This window comes from Euleptes europaea, chromosome 21, assembly GCF_029931775.1.
Source record: "Euleptes europaea isolate rEulEur1 chromosome 21, rEulEur1.hap1, whole genome shotgun sequence".
Taxonomy (NCBI): Eukaryota; Metazoa; Chordata; class Lepidosauria; order Squamata; family Sphaerodactylidae; genus Euleptes; species Euleptes europaea.
The window spans coordinates 10,187,738-10,206,133 of record NC_079332.1 but is presented as its reverse complement, the minus strand read 5'-3'; the positions used below and the strand labels follow the sequence as shown (position 1 = coordinate 10,206,133).

Here is an 18,396-nt window from a genome sequence, read left to right as displayed (position 1 = left end):
GAATTAGATTAAGTCATAGCCTTTAACATTTCCCATATTTAATTCGTTTTCACAATATGTTATCCATGCCTCCCATTCTCTCACATATTCTTCATTGTCTTTTTGATTTACTAAAGCAGTAAGTTTAGCCATTTCTGCTAGTTCAAACATTTTATTTATCCAGTCAACCAAAGGTAGGAATTCTGACCCTAGAATATAATCTCCTGAAGAGGAAAAAGAAAAAGGAGAGTTGTTTTTTTATATGCTGACTTTCTCTACCGCTTAAGGAAGGCTCAAACCAGCTTATAATCACCTTCTCCTCCCCGGGTAGGTGGGGCTGATGTTACTCACCCAGCTGGCTTCATGTAGGAGTGGGGAAGCCAACCCAGTTCACCAGATTAGCATCCACCGCTCATGTGGAGGAAGGGGAAATCAAACCCGGTTCTCCAGATCAGAGCCCGCCGCTCCAAACCACCAGTCGTAACCACTACACCACGCTGGCTCTCTCAGCTTGTTCATGCCCCCCCCCCCCCCGGTTCACCATATGGGCAGAGTTAGCATGAGTGAAAGCCGCCTGTCCATGAACGTGCTCCAAAAGATACATGGTGCATCTTTATGTGGGTGTAGGTGTTTTGACAAGTTACAGCTGACTTATGGCCACCCCGTAGGGTTTTCAAGGCAAGGGACACCGGGAGGTGGTTTGCCAGTGCCTGCCTCCCCGCGGGCTGAGAGAGGTTAGAGAGAATTGTGACCGGCCCGTGGTCACCCAGCAGGCTTCTTGTGGAGGAGTGGGGAATCGAACCCAGTTCTCCGGATTAGAGCCCCGCCCCTCTTAACCGCCACACCACACTAACTCCATGTGGCTGTGATGAGTAACGGCCACCCTCTTCTCCTTCTGCTTGGGCCCGTGGCACAACCGGCTTTGTTACATGGCGTCATGGGGATGTTAAATCCCGTTGCTTTTGTGACTTTATTTTATTTATTTATTATATCAAATTTTGACCCCGCTCTCCCTAGCCAGGCTCAGAGCAGCTCACAAAGCATATAAACATATAATACAATAAAGTAGGATAAAGCACCTTAAAAACCTCATTAAATAAGGACAGATGTCCAATGGCACCCATGTTTTGTTTTGGATCATTAGATCATTTTATCTTTATAATTTCAGCCCTAGTTGAGAAACAAATCAGGACATTATTATACAGTAGTAATAGTTGAATTCCATCAAATCACAACTAATTTACGGCAACCCCTCATGGGGTTTTCAAGGCAGGAAATGAGCAGAGGTGGTTTGCCATTGCCTGCCTCTGCATAGCAACCCTGGGCTTCCTTGGTTGTCTCCCATCCAAGCAGTAACCCGGCTTAGCTTCCAAACTCTGACGAGTTTAGGCTAGTCTGGACTCTTCTGGTTGTTGTTACTATATCAACCCACCCCAAAACTAAAGAGAAAAGGTTATATTCTTAAATTGGAGCAAAAAGAAGAAGTGTGCAGGTATCTTACCTAATATTCAAGTCCCGCATGCCAGATGGTAGAGACCCAAAAACGAAAATCTGCAGAAAGGTACTTGGAGAAGTAGCTAGCACTCAGTACAAATCAGTAAATATTAACTTTTAATCTGTAATCTGAAAAAAGGCAAATTGTCTGCCTTGTCTACAGTTCTGCAGTTCAGTGTAAACCTTTGACCACACGCCCACCCCCTGTTCCCCAACTTTTCCCTAACTGTACTGGTTAAATTTTATATTAATTTATGTTGCAATTCCAGTTCCCTTGTCCAACCACAGTTGTAATTCCTCATTGCTGCAGATCCGGGCAAATAGCATGGGTGAAGTTCAAATTTACATGCTATTCAATTTAAAACGAGCAGTGTTTTTAGTGTGTTTGCATCCGCAGATTTTATCATCACATAAGCAATTGTCTGGAAGACCAGAATTTACCAGATTAATGGGAAGTTATTCCTCTGTCCCTTTGGAAAAGTAAGTTTTGTAGCTCGAGGAAAGGGAGGGGCTGGCCATTGGGGGCACATGTGTGCACGCCTGTGCATACATGTAGCTGTGAAATTTGCAAGCCTCCCATTGCATGCTTTCAGATCGGCATTTACCAGCTTAGTGGTGGAGCATCTGGTTTGCATGTGGAAGGTCCCCTCTCCCCCAGTGACCCCTGCTGCATGCCCAGAGGAAGGCAAAAACCCTCCAGGGTCCCTGACCCATCTGGCCTGGGGGGAAATTCCTTCCTGACCCCAAAGTGGAATCGGCATTACCCTGGGCATGTAAGAAAGGGCCACGAGAGCCGAGCACTGCCTCATCCTTTCCTGCCCTTTCTCTCACGATCTGCCTAAGTCCACAGAATCAGCCTTGCTATCAGATGTCCGTCTAGCCTCTGCTTAAAAACCTTCCAAGAAGGAGAGCTCACCACCACTTGTTGGAAGCCTGCTCCACCTAGGAGCCACTTTGTCAGGAAGTTCTTCCTAATATTTAGCTGAACACTCTTTTGATTTAATTTCCACCCGTTGGTTCTGGTCTAACTTCTGGGGCAACAGAAAGCAACATCCTCTCTATGACAGCCCTTCAAGTACTTGAAGATGGCTATCATATCACCTCTCAAACGTCTCCTCTCTAGGGAGAGGAATGGGTCCCCTTTGGCCAACCAAAAGGCTGTGCTGGGAATTATGGGGGCTCCATAGACAAAAGCCATGTGGAATGGGCGCTGTAGGAAGTTGATGAATTAAGTGAGACTGGAAAAGCTGGCTAGATCCAACCCATGATGTTATAATCCCCCCTTGTCCTTTGATATTTTGATAACTTTGTAGGTAGGGTTGTCAGCTCTGGGGTTGGGAAATACCTGGAGATTTTCAGGGCAGAGCCTGAGGAGGGCATGGTTTGGTGAGGGGAGGGGCTTCAGTGGGGTATGATGCTGTAGAGTCCACCGTCCAAAGCGGCCATTTTCTCCAGATGAACTGATCCTGTTGCCTGGAGAGGAGCCGTGGCTCAGTGGTAGAGCATCTGCTTGGCATGCAGAAGGTCCCAGGTTCAATCCCCGGCACCTCCAGTTAAAGGGACCAGGCAGGTAAATTATGTGAAAGACCTCTGCCTGAGACCCTGGCTGTGGCTCAGTGGTAGAGCATCTGCTTGGCATGCAGAAGGTCCCAGGTTCAACCCCCGGCATCCACAGTTAAAGGGACTAGGCAAGTAGGTGATGTCAAAGACCTCCACTTGAGACCCTGGAGAGCCACTGCCGGTCTGAGTAGACAATACTGACTTTGATGGACCAAGGGTCTGATTCAGTAGAAGGCAGCTTTATGTGTTTTTCTGAGATCAGTTGTAGTCCCAGGAGATCTCCAGCTAGTACCTGGAGGTTGGCAGCCTAGGCTATGTGACGTTTGAACTGACATACATGGCGCCAGGCATAGATGTAGACAGAATATTGGACCTGTGTCCTGATTTTGTCCAACATTCCTTGCCTTTTAATCTCCCTCTTGCTTTCGATCGTGCTCGGTTACTGATATTTAATAATCAAACTGGCGAAGGTTATAGATCAGAGCCTTTTGCGAGGTAGACTCCTCCTCGAGGCTCCGTGTCTTAGTATCCTTCCTTACATGGGCCGAAGGTGTCTTCCTTTCGCCCCTGTTAATGTTTGGAACAGCTCTGCGTCTAAAGTTCAGAACCGCCGGGTCAGCTATTCGGGACTGAAATACCCATTCCTTGTCTGTTCTCCAAGTCACGGTTTCAAAAAAAAAAATGCAGACGTCTTTTGAAAGAGAGACAGCTGGAAAATGTCACCGGTCAGACTTTGACCATGCGGAGAAAGTGGAGAAAGGGTGCTTCCACACTGGGACATCCCACCCAGCCACCCCCAGCAAGAAGGGTTTGTGTTTAAAGGGGACGTTTGCATAACATCTTGCTCATGCCGAGCATGACTCGGGTTTTTTTTGCCCCAGTTCAAATGGGGGAACTGCAGATGAGCGTCCGCCGGAACACACCGCCCTCAGACCCTACGGGGAGATCGGTGGCAGGGCTGGGCCAAAGATTTTGGGTGCCCGAAGGTAGGGCACCCAAGCTGCCTCCCCCCCCCCCCGTTGCAGGGAATAGGAAAGATGGCACCCCTGAGCCACGGGGAGGTCGGAAGATGGCACCTGCCCTGTACGCCGCTCCCCTCTCCTGTACTGTGGGAAGATGCAGCAGGAGAAAGCCTTCCAGTGCAAGCCTTAGCAGATTTAAGCCTGGAAGATCTCTGCATGGAATTGCACAGTTTGTTGGGTTGCCAGGTACTCCCTGGCCTCCGGCAGGGGATGGGGGGGGGGGAGTAGTGTTTTCAGGTTAGGAAACTCGTGGAGATTTGGGGGTGGAGCCTGGGGAGGACAGGGACCTCACGGGGTACAATGCCGTAGAGTCCACCCTCCAAAACATCCATTTCCTCCAGGGGAACTGATCTTTGTAGTCTGGAGGGGAGCTGTAATTCCGGGGGGTTCCCAGGTCCCATCTGGAAGCTGGCATACCTAACAGTCAGTCTTTCTTTGATTTGCTGTCACTACAGCCCTGTGAGGTCCTGGATTATCATTTGCACTTGGGGAATTCTGGCAGAGGGAAATTAAATATGCGCAAGGCCATTTGATGCAGATTTGAGGTGACAAGGAAAATTTCACATTTGCATACCAGTAAACAGGTTTCTGACAAGGGGAAAATGGACAAACGGTTAAGGCGTGTTCAAAACCAGGAACAATCCAGAGTTCCTTATTTCATCAGTTCAGTTCTTGACTTTTCACTTTTGGTTTGGTTTTGTCCGTATTGTATTTGTCTGTCTGTGACACTTTTATCCCTCCCTTCCTCCCAGGAGCTCAGAGCTGCATCAATGTTTTCCCCCTCCTCCATTTTGTCCTCACAAGAACCCTGCGAGGCAGACCTGGGTGAGAGAGAATAACCAGTCACAAGCTTTGTGACTGAGTGGGGGTCTGAACCCAGGTCTCTCTAGTCCTAGTCCAGCACCCGAAACCACTACGCTGCAATAGCCATGTGTGTGTACGCTGTGTGGTATTATATGCAATTTATGTAGTTCTTGTCATACATAACTTATATACACAATAGGCAGATGTCGTTCTGATTTCTTGTCTTGTGTTTAATGTCGGAAAATGCATGCCTTTGACAAGGTACAAGGAAGCAGTTGGGTGAAAATAAAGAACGATGACTACAATTTGCATGAGGGAGAAGCGAGATCGAAACAGGGACACAAGTAGCAGAGGTGAGAAACTCAGAATCATCCCTGCTTCTCAGTGCATTGCTAACCAGAGCGATGCAAAAGCTGATTGGGTTGGATCAGATAGATCTGCTCTGTTAACGGTGGCTCAGTTAACTTTGGCTCAGGCAGCCTCCATCCTTGGCGCAAGAGACCTCTTGCATGAGAAGAAGAGAAGAAGAGTTGGTTTTTTATATGCCGACTTTCTCTATCACTTAAGGCAGAATCAAACCGGCTTACAATCACCTTCCCCTCCCCACAACAGACACCCTGTGAGCTAGGTGGGACAGAGAGACCTGTGACTAGTCCAAGGTCACCCAGCTGGTTTTATGTGGAGGAGTGGGGGAAACAAACCCAGTTCACCAGATTAGCTTCCACCGCTCATGTGGAGGAGTGGGGAATCAAACCCGGTTCTCCAGATCAGACTCCACTGCTCCAAACCACCGGTCTTAACCGCTACACCATGCTGGCTCTCTCAAAAGTGTCTTTGGGCCAGGGGACAGTGAAGTCATTGGCAGAGCAGATCCACAGATTCCACCGTCTTTATTCCAAATCCTTCCTCAGCAAAGGAACTGCTCAGCTCCCTCCCTCTTTGTCCCTAATCATAATTTATAACCCCCTTGACCTTTAGCCCGGAGCCCAGAGCCCAACGGAGAAAGAGACAGGTAATGCCAACATCAACGTGACTCGGACAATTTCCTTTGTTATAGGGATCTGCCCACACATCAGACATCTCCCCATTCTTTCTTCCTTAACTCGTTCCTTCTGATTTTCCCAGTGATCGTCTTCGGCAACTCCTGGACAAACTCCACCTGGGAAAACAAAGGAACAAATACTTTTGACTGTTCGTCGTGTAGAAAAGAGCCACCGACGATTACTGTTGAGCAAAACGTGGTTCCTAATGGCTGGTGGGCCTGCCCCGGGGGTTCACTGTTCTAGAGTGGTGGCGTCGCTCTGAGTCCCGTTGATCGGGAGAAAAGGAGGATATAAATATTTTAAATAGATAGTGGACAGAAGTAACTTCAGGTGTGTGTGTGTGTGGAGCAGGGATGCCAGTTTACAGTGCTTTCTCGAATAATTAAAAATAATAATAAATTGAGGTCCTAGGGCCCGAGATGAATCTGGTGCATGAAAGCTAATGCTGCAATAAATGTGGCCATCTTTGAAATGCCGCAAGATTCCTTTTAGAGATTGGTTTGAGCCCAGTAGCACCTTAAAGGCCAACAAGATTTGCAGCTTTAGAGGGTCAAAGTTCCCTGTGACAGATAACTGATGAAAGGAGCTCATGCCATAGAAATTTTGTCGGTCTCTAAGGAGCTACAGGGACTCAACCTTTGCTCTTCTACCTCAGACCCAACACAGCTACCCGCCTGCAGCAAAGATTCCTTCTGGTTTTCTGCATGCCTTAAGAGGAATGCCAACCTCCGGCTTTCTTGGGTGAAAGGAAATCCGTTGATGCTTTGTTTGATAAGGAAGTCATGAACTGATGGGCTCTAGGCTGTCCACCCCTGTATCTGGATATGCCCCCATTTGCCGGGCACACTTACCTTCCTTGGATATTTATACGGAGCGGTGACCTTCTTGACGTGTTCCTGAAGCTCGTGAGTTAATTTTTCCTTATCCTGGGAGGTGTATTTCAGAGACAAGACGACGAAAGCCTTCACTACCTGCAAGAAAAAGTTGGCAGAAGCAACTCTGGTAGAGCCTCTGTTTGGCACACAGAAGGTCCCAGGTTCAATCCCCGGCATCTCCAGTTAAAGGGACTAGGCAAGTAGGTGATGTGAAAGACCTCAGCCTGAGACCCTGGAGAGCCACTGCCGGTCGGAGTGGACAATACTGACTTTGATGGGCCAAGGCTCTGATTCAGTATAAGGCAGCTTTCATGTGTGACATTTACTAGGCAGACTATGCTTATAGAGTGGTTTGCCATTGCCTTCCCCGGTCGTTGACACTTTACCCCCAGCAAGCTGGGACCAAGTGTCATTTGCACCATTGGTTCCCAGGCATTTGAGCATGAGGATGAGGTGGGTTTCCGCCCGCGTTTCTTCCCGGTTTAGCGCCAGAGGGTGGAGCAGAGAGCCAGAGGGGCCACTGGGCATGCTCATTACCTCTCCTCTGAGCGGGTCGGGGCTGCTCACTGCCGCCGCTTCGGTGACCGCCGGGTGCTCTAGAAGAGCGCTTTCCACCTCGAATGGTCCGATGCGATACCTAAGAAAGGAAAGGAAGCACAATCGACATGGAGGGGAAATCGACGAGCTAGAGGAAATGTGCAGCATTTTTACCTTTTTATCTGGAGCATGTATCTTGACAGAGGTTTAAAAAGGAAGAATGTTTTCGGCGGCGTTTGTTACACCTTGGGAGGCGTAGGGGCCCTACAGAGTTGTGTTATGTCCAAAAGGAATTGTGGCTCCATTTTGCAGACCAGCCTGGTGCTAAACAGGCTGTGGATTCATGCCATCTTCTGGGGAGGTATGTGTGTGTGTAGGGGAGGTAGTTGTGAATTTCCTGCATTGTGCAGGGGGTTGGACTAGATGATCCCTGGTGGTCCCTTCCAATTCTATGATTCTCTGGACTGAATGCTCCGAGGTCTACATGGTTCCTGCAGTTTGCAGTGTCCTTTTTCTACCACTAGTTCCTCCTCTCCAAGAATGTTTGACTGCAAAGGAAGGGGGGATCAGGTGGGGGGTCCCAAGGAGAAGCTTCAAGAGGCTCAGTATTCATGGAAAAGCTTGGGAAGACCCGAGATGTTTCCAAGAATTTGGGGTGGGGGGGAAGAGATAATCATGAGTTGAGCTAGTTGAGAGCTCAATGGTATTTTTTAATCAAGGAAATGTCCATTCTCTTCTGGCTAAAATGAGTTTTACACACTTGTTTTAAGTTAGTTTCATTATCTTGATGTTCGTTTTGTGCTTTTCATATGCTCTTTATGCATTGGCTTTTCTTATGTTCTTATGTCCTTATGAAAGTATAGAAGACAGGTTCCTCAGGATCCAAAAGTTAATTTATGGTGTTACCTTAAAGATGTGGTCACACAACAGATTTTGAAACTTTTAAAAATCTGATAATTGCTGCTGGAGGAGGGGCTGTGGCTCAGTGGCAGAGCATCTGCTTGGCATGGAGAAGGTCCCAGGTTCAATCTCCGACATCTCCAGTTAAAGGGATTAGGCAAGTAGGTGATGTGAAAGACCTCTACCTGAGACCCTGGAGAGCTGCTGCCAGTCAGAGTAGACAAGACTGACTTTGATAGACCAAGGGTCTGATTCAGTATAAGGCAGCTTTCATGTGTTCATGTGTTGGGCTGAATTATTGTTATGGTACTTCAGGACATCCTGTTTATTGTCAGCCCAACTTGAATTTCCTTTGGGCGAAGAAAAGTGGTATAAAAGTGTTTTGAAACACACAAATAAATCTAAAGTGAAATATGAAAACACTAGGTTGGTTACGCAAACACCCCCAAAGGAAACCCACCCTTCTATATGACTAAAACGAACCCTGAAGCATTGATGATATCGTCATCTCTTCCAACAAACCAAACGTATCCATCCTTATCTTTCTTTCCTCTGTCCCCTGTAATGTAGAAAGACCCACGTTCTGTTGCCGCGGTTTTCTCTGGGTTGTCCTAATGAAACATGTCAGAAAGGGGAGGATTAACCATCAAACCATCGACATCAAAGCTTCATCAGCACATTTGAATCACCAACTCAGTTGCAGTCTGTGTAAAACTGGAATGGCCCAGCCCAAGGAATTAGATGCTTTGTCTGTCCAAATTAGACGTTATGACATCCACAGGTCTGAGCTGTGGACCCCAATGCAGAGAAGTATTTGGTCATTTAAAAAGCCCGCGGGTCCACGGTGCCGCTGGAACAGGCAGCCGCGAGGCATTTCCAAATGGCCAAATCATTCTCTAAAACAGAGTCAGGCACCCACAGCTCAGATCTGTGGACAACGTAACCTCTAGGGCGAAAAGGACAGGGTCGCAAAAGCCGAGTTATCTCTAAGATAAATCAAGAAACCCATGTATCATTTTCATTTGGGGAGGAAAAAATCGAAAATCTTAGGATTTTTTTTTTTGAACGACTGCAAGTTTTCCTCTGTTTTGGAAGTTGTAAACCGTATTGTACTTAGGAGATGGAAGGATGTGACGATCATAGTGTTATCACTAGTGTGAACTGGATCCATCTGAGGTCCTTGAAGATGGCATGCGTACTGGTATCGTTTCTGCACCTGGCATTAACCCACAACCACAACAAGCTAGAAAATGTACAGGTCCTTCACATGTCCTATAATGTTGCTATTCTCCAGTGTATAGAAGAGGAAGAGCTGGTTTTTATATGCCAACTTTCTCTACCACTTAAGGAAGAATCAATCTGGCTTACAATCACCTTCCCTCCCCCTCCCCACAACAGACACCCCGTGAGGTAGGTGGGGCTGATAGAGCTGTGACTTGCCCAAGGTCACCCAGCTGTCTTCATGTGGAGGAGTGGGGAAACCAATCCAGTTCACCAGATTAGTGTGTGCCACTCATGTGGAGGAGTGGGGAATTGAACCCGGTTCTCCAGATCAGAGTCCACCGCTCCAAACCACCGCTCTTAACCACTACACCATGCTGGATTTCTTACAACGTAGCATGAGAAAAGACCGAGCGGTCTCTCGGGCTTCACTTTGATGGCAATAGTCCCTTCCTTTTCCGGAGGCAGAACGTTTGCGTCTTCATCTACGATCTGGAAGAAGAGAAGTACAGAACTGGTTCAAACCCCATTTGTTCCAGCCTGTTAAGACCAGTTAAAATTTAATACACTTTTTTTTTTTAAAAAAAAAGTAAATATATTTAACTAACCTGGACATCGTATGGGGCACATGCCTTTCCCATTGAGCCAGGTTTGATTTTCATCCCTCTGAGAGTCGAACAAGTCATACCCTATTTGAGAGAAGAGCATTTTTTCTCAGTGGTCTCAAGGACATGCGAAGGCCAATCCCAAGCACATTTACTCTTATTTCAACAGGGTTTACCCTGAGTCCAAAGTAAGTATGCATAGAGCTGTAGAATATTTAGCTAGCATAGGGCTTAGGCAAATAGGCATTTCATTTTTCCTACTTCCTATTTAATGTCTCTGAACAGGGCTGGCCTTGTAGCAAGGCCCCAAGCCGAGCACGCGCCCCACGAAGCAGCAGCAAGGGAAGAAGAAGAAGAAGAGTTGGTTTTTATATGCCGACTTTCTCTACCACTTAAGGGAGACTCAAACCGGCTTACAACCACCTTCCCCTCCCCACAACAGACACCCTGTGAGGTAGGTGGGGCTGAGAGAGCTCTAAGAGAGCTGTGACTGGCCCATTTTGGTCCTTGGCATGTTCAATTTAAACTCAAGTGAATTGACTTGAGAGCAGCCACCCTTCAATGTAGACAGAACCAGGCCATCTCACTAGAAATAAGCTGCATCAGATGGCATGAAAGGCCTTCCCCCAAGGCATAAGAAGAGACTGAGTTTGTGTGCACCTACTGTTTCTGTCTGTCCATACACTTCAAAGATGTCCAGCCCCGTCTTGCTTTTCCACTGCTCCAACACTTCAGGGTTCAGAGGCTCCCCTCCACTGACGCAGTACTTCAGACTCATGAACCTGTAGCTTAAACAGGAAGCATAGGCCGGGTAAGGCTAACCTTCTGGGGTTTACGTTAGCATCAAATTGGCAGGTGGCGCAATGTGAAAGGGGTTGGGACTAGAGGTTGAAATCTCTGCTCGACATCAAAGCTTCATAAGCACATAGGAACCAAAGAAAAGCCCTGCTGGATCAGACCAAGGCCCATCAAGTCCAGCAGTCTGTTCACACCGTGGCCAACCAGGGGCCTCTAGGAAACCCACAAACAAGACGACTGCAGCAGTATTCTCCTGCCTGTGCTCCACAGCACCTGATATAATAGGCATGCTCCTCTGATACTGGAGAAAAGCAAGGAAGAAGGGAAGGAGGGAAGGAAAGAAGATAAGAACAGCCCTCCTTGATCAGACTAAGCCCCATCAAGTCCAGTGGTCTGTTCACACAGTTGCCAACCAGGTGCCTGTAGGAGGCCCACAAGCAAGACGACTACAGCAGCACCATCCTTCCTGTGTTCCACAGCGCCTAATGTAATAGGCATGCTCCTCTGATACTGGAGAGAAGGAAGGAAGAAGGGAAGGAGTGAGGGAGGGAAGGAAGATAAGAACAGCCATGCTGGGCTATGGAGCCAGCTAATGCATAGTGAAATATAGCCTTTTCCAGAAAGCAGTTTCCCCAGGTACCTGGTGAGATCATTTTGCACCAACATGCGGAACAAGGTCGGAGCTCCCAAGATGGCAGTGACGGGAAATCGGGAGAGAGTCTAAAGAGGAAAGCAAAAATATGTGCGTGAACTACATGGGCTGATCTAACCAACTTGTCAATTTTTTGTCTTCCTCTGGGCATAGAGCAGGGGTCACTGGAGGAGGGGGGTATAGCCATGAATTTCCTGCATTGTGCAGGGGGTTGGACTAGATGACCCTTGGTGTCTCTTCCAGCTCTCTATATTTCTAACTGCTGAAACAGTAGAGCATCATGCTAACCATGCTGAGTCATCACACTAGAGTTACAAACAGGCATAGAAGTATTGGACATAAGAAGTGGGGTGTCTAATGGGGTATTCTTAAATATTCTGACATCCCAGGATAATTCTGGCTTAGATGGCCAGTGTTAGACTAAGAAAATCTGTATATTGCCTCTCCAGACTAATACTACCCCCATTAGTCTGGAGAAGCGGTACACAGATTTTCTTAGTTTTATATTCTGACATCCCACAATATTCTCACCAAGATGGAGTGTTGGACTAGGAAAATCTGTACACCACCTTTCCAAACTTCTTCACAGCTAGAGCAATAAAACAAAACTAACCAAGACAATAAAAAACAAGTCAATAAAAGAAATCCCACCAATAAAAACAAGCCAAACTAATCAAAAAACAAGCCAGGGCATAAAAGCAGGTGAACAAACAGAGGAGTCTTAAATTCAACCATCTGTGGGTTAGGAGCATCTTGGAGGCTCTGGGAGACGAACAAATGGAAATTACAAGAGCACAAATGTCATTATTCCTTTTCCCCACTGAATCCTGACTGCTGGCAGAAACACAAAAGGAGTCTGGGCACGGTCATCTTACATTCAGGATGGTCGTTGATTCCACTTGGGGCAGAGGGTGGACAAAGACGCCAGACCCAAGAGCCCAGGGGTCAAACAGGGATCCTATCGCGGCCACCACCCAGCCCGTATCTGCCGTGCACCACATCGTATCCGAAGGAGTCAAGTCCAGCCAGTATCTGACAGAACGGAAGGAAAGACGGTTTGTGATCGAGGAGGTTTGCAGTATTGGACACAGGTCAAAAGAAAGCGCCTGTCCATACCTTTCATTCCAGACGGGTCTGAAACCCAGGCTCCCTTGAGAATGCTCGGCCATCTTGGGCGAACCCGTCGTCCCGCTGGTAAAGAAAGCCATCATCGGGTCTAGAAGTTTAGTTTTCACACAGGTGTGGTCGGCAGACGCCTCTCTGTGAAAGAAACAGCACCACGGTGGTTGAAGTATCCGTCTTTCCACGGAGCTCGGTGTGTGTGTGTGTGTGTGTGTGTACATCCGTTCCCCTCTTCCATTTGATCCTCACAACATCCTTGTGAGGTAGGCGAGGCTGAGTGGAAATGCCCTGGGCGAGCTTCAAGATCGAAGCCTGAACGACACTTGACATGTTAACGGTTGAGTTCCCCAAAGCGGACTTTGACTCAGATAAACATCGGGTCCGGTGGAACTCTTTCCCCAAGTACATCGGGCTCCCAGTTTGGAGTGGGGCCACACTGGGGGTGGGGGGAAGAAGGGGACTCCAGCCTTCCCCCCTCCACACTGTTTTGGTGACCCAGAAAGGGCTTCAGGGGGTGCTGTTTGCCGGGCTGGGGACCGCGCGTGAACTCATGGGCAAATTTTGGCAAAAAGATTTGGGGAGCTGTCGCCCATGAGAGAGGACTGTCCCCACTCGGCTTGGTTGGATGACCTTTAACCAGTCTCTGTTTCTTCACTTAAACAACCTCACAGGGTTGTTGCGAGGATAAAAGAGAGAAAAGGAGAACTGACTTGCAAAAAGGCCAGGACACAATTAGATTAGGTCGGTAGATCAGGGCAGACGGGCCCCCGTGTATCGTGGAGCTGTCATTTCAGAGGAGACGCAACGAGGACGACTCACTTGCAGAGGCTGCTGAAGTTCGACCACCCGTCCCTCTTGCCTTCAGAGACCATCAGCCTGGTTTTCAGGAAGGGGCACTCCGCCGCGATGGAATCCACCGCCGGCGCTAAAGCGTCCGTGGTGATGAGGCACTTGGCCTTGGAAGCCTGGAGCCGGTACTGGATGTCCTTGGCCGTTAACTGGGTTGTCCCCGGGATGGCCACGACTCCTAGCGGAGCAAGACAGAAGCGCGGAAGACAGCTGACGTCGCGGCCCCCCGCAGTTTGAGTGGTTCATCGTTGGCGAACCTTCGGCCATTGAGCAGAATGGCTGTCATTCTTCCCTCTCCCCCCCAACTCCCCTCCAATTGCATTATTTGATAGGTTTAAATTGTTGGCTGTGTTGGTATCTAAACTGCACCTAAACAAAAGATTAAAATGGGAAATTCTCCCGAAGGTAATGGCTTGGGCGTGAAAATTAAACAACCTCCTCCTTCCTGTTTCTACGCCCTTATTGAGCAGATTAATGGGAAGGCAGAATGGTACAGCCCGATGCAGGGGCGGAACTTGGATGGGAGACCACCAAGGAAGACTCTGCAGCGGAAGGCAATGGCCAAACCACCTCTGCTTCTCACTTGCCTTGAAAGCCCCTTGCCGGGGTCACCATGAGTCGTTTGGGACTTGATGGCACACAATTATTATAACTAGTATTATTGGGCCAGATTCTGACGTCACGGGAAGGAAGGTGGCATGGTATAGCCTGATCTCGGAAGCTAAGCAGGGTCGGTCCTTGGGCGAGGAAGGCACCAGAATACCACCTCTGCTTCTCCCTTGCCTCGAAAGCCCCTTGCTGGGGTCGCCAGAAGTCGGTTGCGCATAAGTTGCCCTGAGCAGTCAGCTTGCCCAGTGGTGGTTACACTTGACGTGTGACTCCCAGAACTGTCCCCTGCCTCAGCAAACCAACGTCCTGCTATGTTCTGTGAGCTTCTGCCTTTTACTGACCTGTCCTCAGGCAAGCCACGGTCACCAACCACCATTCTGGGATCCGGGGGAGAATGACGACGACCCTGTCTCCTTTCTGCAGCCCGCAGTGGTCTGAGAGGACGTTGGCCGCCTTCCGGGACAGGGCCCCCAGCTCCTCGAAACTCCACCTCACTTCCCCTCCTCTGCCGTTTATCCACCATAACGCTGGGTTGGGAGGTCTCTTTCCATCCTGTACGGTGGACACACACGGGTGTGGAAAGAGATGGTTTGCTGGGTTCTTAATGGAGCACCTTGACACATGGACAACATTGTGTGTACAAGTAACCCCCCAGTGCTCCCTCTGGTCCCTTTCTTGACCCACATAAGAACATAAGAAAGGCCATTCTGGATCAGACCCAGGCCCATCCAGTCCAGCAGTCTGTTCACACCGTGGCCAACCAGGTGTCTCTAGGAAGCCCACAAACAAGATGACAGCAGCAGCATTATCCTGCCTGCGTTCCACGGCACCTAATACAATAGGCATGCTCCTCTGATCCTGGAGAGAATAGGGATGCTTCATGACTAGTAACCATTTTTACTCGTGTGTGTGTGTGTGTGTGAAGTGCCGTCAAGTCGTTTCCTACTCATGGCAACCCTATGAATCACTGTCCTCCAAAGTGTCCTATCCTTAACAGCCTTGCTCAGGTCTTGCAGATTGAGGGCTGTGGCTTTCTTTATAAAGTCAGAGAATCAGAGAATCAGAGAATCATAGAGTTGGAAGGGACCACCAGGGCCATCAAGTCCAACCCCCTGCACAATGCAGGAAATTCACAACTACTTCCCCCCTCCACACCCCTAGTGACCAGAAGATGGCCAAGATGCCCTCCCTCTCATCATCTGCCTAAGGTCACAGAATAAGCATCGCTGACAGATGACCATCTTACCTCTTCTTAAAAACCTCCAGGGAAGGAGAGCTTACCACCTCCCAAGGAAGCCTGTTCCACTGAGCAACCGCTCTGTTAGAAAATTCTTCCTAATGTCTAGACGGAAACTCTTTTGATTTAATTTCAACCCGTTGGTTCTGGTCCGACCTTCTTGATCAACAGAAAACAACTCGGCACCCTCCTCTATATGACAGCCCTTCAAGTCCTTGAACATGGTTATCATATCCCCTCTCAGTCTTCTCCTCTTCAGGCTAAACATACCCAGCTCCTTCAACCTTTCCTCATAGGACTTGGTCTCCAGACCCTTCACCATCTTTGTTGCCCTCCTCTGGACACGTTCCAGCTTGTCTACATCTTTCTTAAATTGTGGTGCCCAAAACTGAACACAGTACTCTAGTTGAGGTCTAACCAGAGCAGAGTAAAGCAATACCATCACTTCGCGTGATCTGGACACTATACTTCTGTTGATGCAGCCCAAGACTGCGTTTGCCTTTTTAGTTACAGCATCACACTGCTGACTCATGTTCAGTGTTTGGTCTTCTAAGACCCCAAGATCCTTTTCACACACACTACTGCTCAAACAAGTCTCCCCCATCCTATAATTATGCATTTGATTTTTCCTACCTAAATTCAAAACTTTACATGTGTCTTTGTTGAAGTGCATTTTATTAGTTCTAGCCCATTTCTCCAGCCTGTGAAGATCATCTTGCATCTTGGCTCTGTCTTCTACTGTATTTGCTACCCCTCCCAATTTAGTATCATCTGCAAATTTTATAAGCATCCCCTCTATTCCTTCATCAAAATCATTTATAAAGATGTTGAACAACAAAGGGCCCAGCACAGATCCCTGAGGAACTCCACTAGTCACTTCTCTCCAAGTGGACGAGGAACCATTAACTAGCACTCTTTGGGTACGATCTGTCAACCATCTCTTGTTGGGTCTTCCTCTTTTCCTGCTGCCCTCAACTTTTCCTAGCATGATTGTCTTTTCCAGTGACTCTGGTCTTCTCATAATATGTCCAAAGTACGACAGACTCAGTTTAGTCATTTTAGCTTCTAGGGTCAGTTCAGGATTGATTTGATCTAAAACCCACTGATTTTTTTTTGGCTGTCCAGGGTATCCGTAACACTCTCCTCCAACACCACATTTCAAAAGTCTTTACTAGTAGCCATGGATAACCCTCTCCTCCATGAACGACTCCCCTCTCCTCTTAAAGCCTTCCAAGTTGGCAGCCACCACCACATCCTGGGGCAGGGAGTTCCGCAATTTAACTATGCGTTGTGTGAAGATATACTTCCTTTTATCTATTTTGAATTTCTCACCCTCCAGCTTCAGCAGATGACCCCACGTTCTAGTATTATGAGAGGGGGAGAAAAGCTTCTCCCTGTCCACTCTTTCCATACCATGCCTAACCCTCATCCAAGGGCTCGCAACCTGTCTTGTACACCAGTGCCTTCCGTGCCATTGTGCCTGGACCAGCCGCTGGGGGAAGGGAATGGCGACGACATAGATAACACTGTGCCGAGGAGAATCGAGCCTCAACTTTATTGATTACAGGGTCGTGATATCTTAGCGCGGCTAGGATGCAAATGATAACCCAACTGCTTTCAGTGACACCTAGGGTGGGCAAAATCCAGGTGGGAGATCTCCTGCTATTACAAGTGATCTGCTGTAGAAGGAGAGCAGTTCTACCTTTTCCATTTGCGACCATTTATCCAGCACGTCACTTGCATAGTTGAAGTACTCCGGCAGTTGCTGCCCCCCGCTGCTTAGGACCCCGGACTTGGCAGAAATCGGAGCGCTGAGCAGCCGACGGTGTCCGTGGAGCGACCCAGGAAGCGGCTGAATTCTCCCGAAGGATGTGAGGATCGCTGATCTCAGTAAAGTCTTCATGGTAGAACAGTTAGATCTCGGCACCAAGGTAAGCAAAATCATCTAGGAACACTTATTGAAGGGAAGGAGAAATTATTTTGTCATATGTCTACAAGTAACCAGATGTCTGATTCTCATGAGATCGTTTATTTGTTTAAAGCCATTTCTAGTGCTGGTCCTTGTAAATCACTGCCCCTGTTTAGCTTGTAGAGAATATTTTGGGAATTCTTTTATATACGTGGTACACTATATGCTTCTTTTCCCTTTTCTCCTCCCCCACCCCCCAGTAATTGCCTGTATTGTTGCAAGAACAGAGGCATTAGTTCTGACAATACCTGGGGAGGAGCTGTGGCTCAGTGGTAGAACATCTGCTTTGCCTGCAGAAGGTCCCAGGTTCAATCCTTGGCGTCTCCAGTTAAAAAGTCTGGTAATAAGTGATGTGAAAGACCTCTGCCTGAGACCGTGGAGAGTTGCTTGAAGAGGCAATACTGCCCTCGATAGACCGATGGTCTGCTTCAGTATAAGGCAGCTTATTCTATATTCCACCATCTGTTTATTTGTTTTATCAATAGAGCAATCCACATACCAACTTAGGTTGTCTGATCAAACCACTGTAAATGCATGCACGTGTTTGGTAAGCGCCCCAGTTTTACAGAAAGGGCCTTGCACGGAGTGTGCAGAAAACACCTTCCTTGGTGATGTACCCACAGGCTTAACAGGGCAAACAGTGAAATGCCAAAGGAAGTGTCTGTGATCATAGAATCATAGAATGATAGAATTGGAAGGGGCCAAAGAGGCCATCTAGTCCAACCCCCTGCTCAATGCAGGATCAGCCTAGAGCCGTGTTGGCGAACCTATGGCACGGGTGCCACTTCCGGCACGCGTAGCCCTTTCTGCCGGCACGCACGGTTCCTCCAAGCCGCTGGCCTTTCCGGCTCTGCCCCACCCCGGATGGGGGAGGCTGTAGCCCAGGGGTGGGGAACATCCGACATCATTGGCTGTGGCCCCCGGACTCTCCCACAGAAGCTGCCGCCATTGCCGCCGCTGGAGCGTGCGCGGCCAGCCAGGCGGGTGGGAGAGCGGGGAACAGAAGCCGAGCGCTCACACTCGGCATGGCCGGCGGCTTCTCCGGCGCCCTCTGGGCCTGTGCGGGCGGAGGGGCATGGCTGGTCGGTGGGTGCGAAGGAGGCGCCCTCTGCCCCACCCT

The 18,396-nt window shown here is 48.5% G+C and overlaps 1 protein-coding gene across 1 annotated transcript; it reads right to left on the bottom strand.

Moving 5' to 3' along the window:
• Positions 1–5,931: 5,931 nt before the first annotated feature.
• Positions 5,932–17,252, bottom strand: LOC130492461 (acyl-coenzyme A synthetase ACSM5, mitochondrial-like). The gene is made up of 13 exons (XM_056866211.1): positions 17,010–17,252; positions 14,412–14,622; positions 13,432–13,639; positions 12,607–12,750; positions 12,366–12,522; positions 11,479–11,558; positions 10,705–10,828; positions 10,044–10,124; positions 9,826–9,927; positions 8,698–8,825; positions 7,315–7,414; positions 6,754–6,873; positions 5,932–6,018 (listed from the first exon to the last, which is right to left on the bottom strand). Exons 1-13 carry the CDS (start codon positions 17,250–17,252, stop codon positions 5,932–5,934), a joined length of 1,785 nt encoding a protein of 594 aa, XP_056722189.1.
• Between the last annotated feature and the right edge of the window lie 1,144 nt (positions 17,253–18,396).

What these genes read in the sequence shown, in the direction of transcription:
- LOC130492461 (XM_056866211.1), bottom strand. Translation starts at nt 17,252, where the DNA reads ATGATTTTGCTTACCTTGGTGCCGAGATCTAACTGTTCTACCATGAAG. An exon ending in AATGGTCGCAAATGGAAAAG is followed by an intron (nt 14,623 to 17,009) that starts GTAGAACTGCTC and finishes TCCACCGTACAG; the next exon opens with GATGGAAAGAGACCTCCCAA. An exon ending in CGTGGCTTGCCTGAGGACAG is followed by an intron (nt 13,640 to 14,411) that starts GTCAGTAAAAGG and finishes TTGCTCCGCTAG; the next exon opens with GAGTCGTGGCCATCCCGGGG.